The sequence below is a fragment of the Aristolochia californica genome, unplaced genomic scaffold (assembly GCF_029961685.1).
Source record: "Aristolochia californica isolate CCGP_79_NKW_82.1479 unplaced genomic scaffold, dmAriCali1.0.hap1 SCAF_4, whole genome shotgun sequence".
NCBI classification, from domain to species: domain Eukaryota; kingdom Viridiplantae; phylum Streptophyta; class Magnoliopsida; order Piperales; family Aristolochiaceae; genus Aristolochia; species Aristolochia californica.
Genome location: NW_027182103.1, coordinates 38098130 through 38106670, shown reverse-complemented (window position 1 = coordinate 38106670; position 8541 = coordinate 38098130). Strand labels below are relative to the sequence as shown.

The following is an 8541-nucleotide window of genomic DNA, read 5'->3' as shown; positions in this document are numbered from 1 at the left end:
GCGCGGATCCGCTGAAAGTCTTCTCGAACCTTGGTGACAGCCATTTATTCCGCTTGAATAGCACCCAATTCCATACCTTTCCTTTTATAGCGACGACTCCTTTTTCACGACCTACTGATTTGCTTTCCGTCCTAGAAAGGATTTTATGCCATCTTCCTGTTTATTTAGGAAAATACTTTTCTACATTGAAAGAAGAACAACTGGTTCAGTTCCATTCAACCCAAAAAAAACAGGGTACTTGATCCAACACCATTAACGACCCAAGCGTCGGAAGGCATAGATCCACTTATCCTACTATCATCCTGCCATTGCCAAGCCATGCCAATCACAAAACTTAGCTACAGTCCGGGCACGTTGGAGGGCGACTTTCCCGTCAAAGCTGGGCGCCGGAGAAGACAAGCCAAGGAGCTTTTGCTATTAATCTCAAAGGACTGCCAAATTATCGTAAGATTCCAATCATCAAATTTCATTTACATAAATTATGGTTAACATCAACACACAAAAAAAGTAGGAAACATTTCTTCATCAATAATGATAAGAAAACAAAAATCTTCTAGGGTTGGATTGATGAACTCGCATTTGGATAAAACACCTCTCCTCTGATTTATTTTATACACTACAATAGCAGTAGCAGTAACAATGAATTTAAACCAATAATGAACAAACATAACATCACTATTCAATGCTAAACATTTCTTCTCCTATGACAACAAATTTAAACTGCAAAAAGAATGACAAATTCAATACCTAAAGATGATCAGAACCTACTTAAGCGAACTATCTTCAGTCTTCTTCACCTACTTAACAGACTCTTTCCCTCCCCTATTTCCAAACATTTCGTCTCTTCCTTTCCTAATCTAACTACATTCTGTTCGATTTCTCTCCCCATTTCTTTGCCCCCTCTGTACAAATGGGAAGAACAAACATAAAAAAAAAAAAAAAAAAAAAAAAAAAGGAAAATGAAATAAAGATAAAAAACAAGCCGACAGAGACCCCTATACTTTTTTTTTGTTTTGCTCGCTTCATCTTGGCTATTCTCAAGCAACACCCCTCCTCCCTACATTTAATAATCGACCGGCAAGCGGGTGCTCTCGCCCCCATCGATGGGGTTGTTCTTCCTCACGAACTGTGGAGTAGGCGCGGGGTCCTTCTGCCCCAGTTTGGTCCTCATCTCCAGCACCTTCTTGTGAGAGTTGGAGTGCACCGACGACAGAAACGTGGGGCTCGCCGCAGGCCTGTATTCCGGGTAGAGGCGACCCGATTTATAGCGAACACCACAAGCATTGCAAAGCGTCTTGGGACCCATGGGACCTGCCCGCCACTGAGGTGTTTTCTGGATCTCACAATGCATGCACTTGCGGACGGTCTGAGAGGGTGGAGTAGTTCGCTCAGGTGCACTGGCATTTTGCTGCGTCGACACAATCTTCTTTTTCTTCTTCTTTTGAGTCTTCTCGGGCGGCTGAGATTCCGCGAAGTCTTCCAGCTCGGGCGGATATTCGGAAACGGTGAGGAGCGGCAGGGCTGGAGCGGAACCTGTGGTGGTCTCGGAGGAGGAGGTGGAAGAGAAGAGAGGCACCGGAGGGCGAGGATTGAAAAAAGCAGGTCGGGGGCGCTTGCTACGTGCGCGGCCGGGAACGACCGTGTCAGGGCTGAGGGGCATGGGCTTGCCATTGCAAGAGCTGCTCTCCAGGACGGACACCGGACTAGAGACACGGAAATGCGATTCCTTGTTGGTCTCGTTCTCTTCCACAGCGATGTTTCCAGCAGAGAAGGAATCCTCAACAAATGTGGACAGCCATTCCAGATGATCCAGGTCTTCGCACTGCTGCATCAAGAGTAAAAGAGAAGAAGGAATGAGAGAGATGAAAAGAGCCGGAAACAAGAAGCGAGTTTGACTCAGTACTCTGACTCATTGCCCTGTTACTCCTTCCAGCCAACGACACCTAAGTATAATGAAGTGTCTTAATCACGACAAAAAGGTAATTAATAGACTAACTTCATTTTTAAAATCAGTAAACTAATGACAGAAACCAATACTGCCGATGACATTCTCACTTGTTAGACGTAGTGAAAAAATACCCAGAATAAGATTTAAAAATGAAGTCCAATTAACTCAAAAAACGGGAAGGGAGAAACAGGGGCAACCTGCTATCAAAACCAGACTTCCTTTCTGCACCCTTGGGGCGCCCCTCGATATTTTGAAAAACCCAACGAATTTGAACGGGAAAGGTCAAAATCAAATTTCAAATCAAAACAAAAAGCAAAAGGTGCCGTGGCTACCGAGAGGACTGCAATCCATTCTGTACCCCACGGACGAGGGGAGGCGGCCAGTTGCTGACTCGAGAGAGCGAATAATAAAAAATGATTATCATCTTCCCTGTTCATGTTCAGGGCAAAACCACTCAAGATACTCCTATTGATGGCAAAACCCCGACACTGACGACTAGTCTGTAGTCTTTTCTCAGACCAGTAATGCACTCCAACCCGTACAACTATTAAAAGTCTCGAATGTATCATTCGACAGGCCGAAGACACATCTTCTGAACATTTTTTACTATTTTAAATCATTTATCTCATACTGAGACTAGGAATTTAAAAAGGAAACAACGGCCGGTGAACTTACGGGAACCGAAAGGCCGGCGGCGAGGTCGTCTTCAGTACTTAGGCTGCTACCATGGCCGCCTGAGAATGCAGAGTCGGAAAAATTGACGCCATCGTCCGGTACAATAGTGGATAAAGCGTTGGAACCGTGGTTTTCTCCTAAAACTCCCCCTTCAATATCCTCGTTCGAAAAATCAAGTAAATCATCGATGTGGTCGAAGAAGTCGCCACAGACATCTGTATCCAGCTCTTCCCAAAAGCCAGTTCCGGTCATCTTCTCCTTCGCTGCTACTGCTGCTGTTGTTGCTGCCGCTGCTGAAAGGCGGGGAAAAACCGTTTAAGACTGATAATTAGAGGATGTAAAGAATGAGTTGTCGCACTAAATGTATTTACTTAATGGAAAAAGAAATAATCGTGTTTAATCTCTTTACAGTTATAAGCGACTGGCGTCGCATGAAAGTAAAAAACGTCCCCGCGTGGACCCCACCATTCACGTGGTGCGGTGCCCAATAAGTTGTCTTTTTTAACTTTTTGCCCCATTCACCCGATGGTGGCTCCGCCACAGGCCAGACGGCCTGCCACCGTCGGCGGGAGCATTTTTATGACTCTGTGCCTTGTAAAAAGTTTCGCATTCGTAATTTCATATCGACTGGCCAAAAAAAGGCACAGAGTCATACAAATGCTCCCGCCATCTCAAATTTACTCCAAATTAAAACACCAGAAGCTCCGCCCGACTCTGGCGGGCTACTCGTGTTCGTGTGTGTAAAGAATAATCGTGGAGCGCAAATGAGCAAGCAGCCCAGCAAAGGCAAGCAACAAACGCGCTTTTCCGTTTTGAATTTTGTCAATGATAACGTCAATTACTCCGAGAAAAAAAAAAGACTAAAATGAAAACCAGGAAATTTTTTTCTCATAGCAAGTCAAAAAATAGTTTGAATTTCATTTTAAAGTAGAGGCAAGGTGAAGAAATCATTGCAGTGAAGGTGATGGCCAAAGAACGAACCACTGGTAACGCATTTTACAAATTCGAACGTTTTTCTCTATAATTTCTAGAACAGACAGGGGAATAAGTGAGGAAAACTTGTGAGAGGAAGAAAATAGATAATTGGGATTCTAAAACTCACTTTGATGGATGAAATTGTTAAATATTGGCAACATACCTCGAAAGAATTGGCTCGCTGGAGCGCTTTTCCCTTCGAAGATAACTCCTCTGTTTCTCCAAGAAGAAAAAGCTGCGTTACTCAGAACAATTCGATGGGGAAATCGGTGGACTGGGCCGCAGAAACCAAGCGGTGAACCCAAACCTCAGTTCTACAGGGAAGGAGCTAGATGCTAGAAAAAAAATTAATTTTTAACAGCCAAATGTGCCTGAAAGCTTAACTGAAGCGAAGAGGGAATGAACCGCACGCAAATGAGTGAAATGCAGGCCTCAATGCAACAAAACCAGAGTAGGAGAAGGAGGAAGAAGACAGAAATAAACCCTGTAACCCGCACGAGATCAGTGAAGATACGGGGAAATGCACGGGTGAACGGAAACCAAAATCCCCACTCAGGAAAACACACTAGCGGAAAAAGGAGGCATACAGGGTCACAAGCTTTCTCTGTCACAAGAACCCTACCCTCCCCCGGCGGAATGTCTCGGAGAGCGCTACAGGGAGGAGTTGAAAGAGGAAAAAAGAATAGAGAGAAGCAAATCAGAGGAGTAGAGGGAGGAGAAACCCTAAAAAAGGAGAAGAAAAAGAAATCCGACGGTACTGTGAGTCTCTCTCCACACTACACTTCTTCCGGTAGGTGAGCCTCCCTCTTCATTGCTAGCTGTCTTTTTACAATCCTCACTGTCGTCACCTTGAAGCCTCCTGCGCACCTTTTTCTATCCTTCTCTTTCGAGAAACAAGGGTCCCACCCACCGCTCGCTGTTCCTTTTTTTTTTTTTTTTTTTTTTGCCCTTTTCTTTCTTTATATAAAAAAAAATCTCCTCGTTCCTCCCCTTTTCCTCCTTTCTCCGGTGAAATATCTGCTGCAAGTACAGAAACGGATTAATTGTATGCAGAGATTGAAAGATGAATGAACGGAGAAGGAAACACTAAACAGGATTCCTACTTCCTACTTCCTTCTGCGGTTGCTGATTTCTCTTCTCTGATTTTATGGCCGGGTTTTGTGCTGTTTTCAGTTTTGAAAACTGCGGGAAGGCATTTATAGGAGGAAGAGGGATCCGTACTTTAGCGGCTACCGTTTCGAGATCGTACTTTTACCGCGGTGATTTCCATTTAAACTTTTGAACTTCCATGAGAGGTGAACTGTGAAGGTCAAAAACTTAAATTCGACGCTTAACCCCCGCCTGAGGCATCTCCCGTCTGCTTCAGGCTTCAGGATTCCCAGCTGCTTAAAGTAATTACTAATTAACTCACCCTCCCATTTTCGAAAAATTACACCGAACACCAAAAAGAACGTAATTGCCTCCTAATCTCGGTTTAGAATCTAGAAAGCTTTGATTAGTCTAGGTAACAAAGGGAAGTCCTCTTGACAGAGACGGAGGGTCAAATTTCTGAGGACACGGAATTTTCAGACAAAAACAAAGCCTCAAGGAATCACGGAAATATCGGCGTTGTCTAAAGTCTTTTAAACTCGCCGCAATTTTTCATCGTGTGATCTTTGTTGTTTTCCCATTGTCTCGTTTATTTAGGTCTTGATCACACAGATCACCATCTCTTTAGTAATTAACGTTAATTAAAGTCTTAGGCGCGTCAATTTGAACCAGCTAATGAGGTTCAAATTCAAAATGACGCGCCACCACTACCCTCCCAGATTATGCTGCGTAATTCCAGAATCCCCCCTCATAAATCTTCCACCACTCGTCACGGGTACTTTTCACTAATCCGTCGCCGCTGAAAGAGCTGTTACGCAGTTACGTCGGAAGGAAAAAAAGTAGCCCGTGGCATTAATGTAGTTTCGAGAAACTCCATTGGAATATTTGGGGGTTTCAAACCTTTGCTTTGGTTGTACACAACCAACCAACCAACCAACCAACCAATGTTCTTATCCGGAGGGCATTCGATGTAATTTCCCGTAAAAAAATTTACCGAACAAAAAAAAAAAATTTAAAGTGACGGCCCAGCGGAAGTTGTTTCCTCTGCTGTCACCGCAAATGATGATCCCCACTTGTCTCAATCCTTTTTCCAACGTTTTTAACCAAACTTGAGTTGCACTCTTTGAATCGGACGAGTCTTCCCCTCCCCCCAGTATTCAATACGCGCAGACCCCCTTTTTCCTTTATAATTAATTTTTTACTTAATTGCGCTTTGACGCTACTTTCTTATACGCTAAACAAGGCTGATTAGAAGCAAATCGGTGCATTCAAGCGGGTGGCAGTGGAACAATAAAATAGTGGTGTCTTTGATAGCTCGACTTTAGTGTGTCACAATTAGGGTTTCATTTCTTCCCTTTAAAGCTAAGAAAAAAGGGGTGATGATTCGAATAAAATAAAGTGTCACACTAGTTTGTGACACTTCCTTAACTTTCCTCAATGTGACCAATAAGCCTTCTCAAACGATAATTTGATATTGGCAGGTCACAGGTCACATGTCACAAGTGTGTTGGCACATTAGCAAATCCTCAAATCTTTATAAGGCATAATCAACTCACTAAATAACAATATCTCTATTTAATTATATTACACTGAGAGAGATATAAATTAAGATTGGTAGACTCCTTAATTCGTTTGACTCTACTCAATCGTACAAATTATGAGGTAATGAACAATTCGTAAAAAGTATCTATAAATGGAATTAACGTACAACCTCGTATGCTTTTGGGAGGCGGGCCAAGAGTAAACACGAGCTCACATGAACATGTCGAGAGCATCTTCTTTCAAGCAAAGAGCACCACGCGTGGGGTCCGTTCACCATCTATAACCTATTCCCATTCTTCTCCATAATTGAGAACACATCGTTACCGAATATTAGTTTTCAGAAACAGAGTGACAGGTAGTTTAAATATTGTTGCTTAAAATTCGTGACAGTGGGAACTGCCAATCGACGTTACTCGGCAAGTCCGAGAGTCGCGAACACATGGCTTATGTCGAGCTGCATCCCAGGGGCCTAACATAAGCTTACTATGTGCCATGCCTTTGATAGCAAATTAATAAATGGCCGAATAGTGTCACAACATTCCGGAGTCCGTTACATTTCCCGCGTGATAGGACTGTCGGCGGTTCTCTTTTGATCCGTGTCAGGCGAATACGGGACTTTTGCATTATTCGGGAATTTTTTTTTACTAAAAAAAAAAAATTAGTAAAATCGTTGAGTGTGTTGCAGTGACGGATAAGCAAGTATCGGCGCGTACATGAATGGCTGTTGACGGTGGAAAGCGACCGGGATGGGCCGAGACGAGAACCAGAACTGGCGCAAAAGACGGGAGGTGATCTCTAGAGCGTGCTTTCACGTACTAGGTCACGTCCCACATTCCCCCGTGGACCCACGCCACGTCGCTACGTCGGCAAGCAGAGTGGTAGTAGTCAGCACGTGCCTTCCCAGTCACGCACTCACCAGTTGTCCAACCTTTGCCAGCTAAGATCTGACACAGTCACGCGGTTGGTCACGTGATATGGAATTTTTTTGGTTCTTTTTCTTTTTACCCTTTGGCCTTTTGTGTTTTTTTGTGTCGAGTCCCAGAACGGGGGTTCGGGGGCATATGGGGGAATCTTCAACCTATGGAGTCAGCACCGTTAAAAATTTTAAGTGTTATAATAATATTCGCTGATCCTATTCTAAACCGTTGGATCAATGGACGATCGTAGTGTATAGATTTGTTATTATTGGAGAAACTCGTGGGGCTCAAGTGTGTCCCATTGACATTCGCTTGTTTTAAAGGATCTGAATATTCCGTTTGGTGCGCAAAGGAAATTTCAGTGGTGCCGTCATTGGGCCCATTTGATAGATACTTTGCACTGAGAAAATTGATTTGCCATTAATAATTAAGAGGGTCCCCCCACCTTGGTCCGAACCCGGGCATCAGCGCACCGGAATGGCCGTCTCATATGTGGTTCTTCTGTTGCCAAGCCCGTGAAGTAACAAAGGATGTACCGGGAAATATCTAGCGTGTCGGTGACCGACAGAAAGCTCTGCCGACAGGCAGAGAGAGATTTGCGAACACTAGGTGATGCACGGTCACGACCGGCACGTGTGAGTCTAGCAAAACCCGATTGCATTATCCCAGGCAAAATTAACCGAGTCGGTGCCGTATATTTATGACCACCCAAGGCCAAGACTACGTCGCTTTAACGGCTTCTATCTCCTTTCACGATAGTTTCCGTTTTTTAGGACGTTGACGTAGGATTTATTTGAATTTCAATGGATACGAAAATGAGATATTTTGTATTATTTTCCGTTTGTCGTCCATCGCGTGCATTAGGCGTCAGTCATGAGCGTGACCTGCTGCCCATGTGAGGTGTTTTGTGGCGCTTGTGAGGGTATTCAAATCTGGGGCACGTGGTTGCATCCAAGTGCGGACGATGACTGATATTTTTCTTTTCTAAAAAAACGTCCGCTCTCACTGATGGGTGAGACTACGTGAAGTGTACACTTAATAAAAACGTTAGAGATCGCCGGTACCGAAAATGGAGGCGCCAATCGTGTTTCTAAGTGTTTTAGGTTCGTCACGTGTGCACGTGCCGCACTTCTTGGGATTTCAACAGCTAGGACCACGGCGAATCGATGGTTCGGATTCATCCCAGTTGAGTCAGATGCCGGTAGGATTGGGTTAAATTACATGTTGAAACGTTCCTATTAAATGTTACTTCATTTGTATAATATTTATATACCAGTTAAGTGATTTCCTTGGTCCAGATAAATTTGTTCGAGTCGTGCCATGTTGCTCCCTCCTCACATTCCTGCCTGCACTTTTGAACAGACGTGCAAGCCTTACTCTTCCCACTCGTTGCTT

The 8541-nt window shown here is 44.0% G+C and overlaps 1 protein-coding gene across 5 annotated transcripts; it reads right to left on the bottom strand.

Annotated features, from left to right (window-relative positions):
- Positions 1-644: 644 nt before the first annotated feature.
- On the bottom strand, positions 645-4759 carry LOC137962273 (GATA transcription factor 8-like). Of its 5 annotated transcripts, none has more exons than XM_068809046.1 (4): positions 4702-4759; positions 3762-4615; positions 2624-2916; positions 645-1825 (listed from the first exon to the last, which is right to left on the bottom strand). In XM_068809046.1, the coding sequence occupies exons 3-4, from the start codon at positions 2873-2875 to the stop codon at positions 1064-1066; spliced, it is 1014 nt and encodes a 337-aa protein (XP_068665147.1). In that variant the 5' UTR covers positions 2876-2916; positions 3762-4615; positions 4702-4759; the 3' UTR covers positions 645-1063. The 5 variants fall into 5 exon arrangements, with proteins under 5 accessions (XP_068665147.1, XP_068665148.1, XP_068665146.1 ...); XM_068809047.1 differs by having other exon boundaries at positions 3762-4618; positions 4702-4757; XM_068809045.1 differs by having other exon boundaries at positions 3762-4753.
- Positions 4760-8541: the final 3782 nt, after the last annotated feature.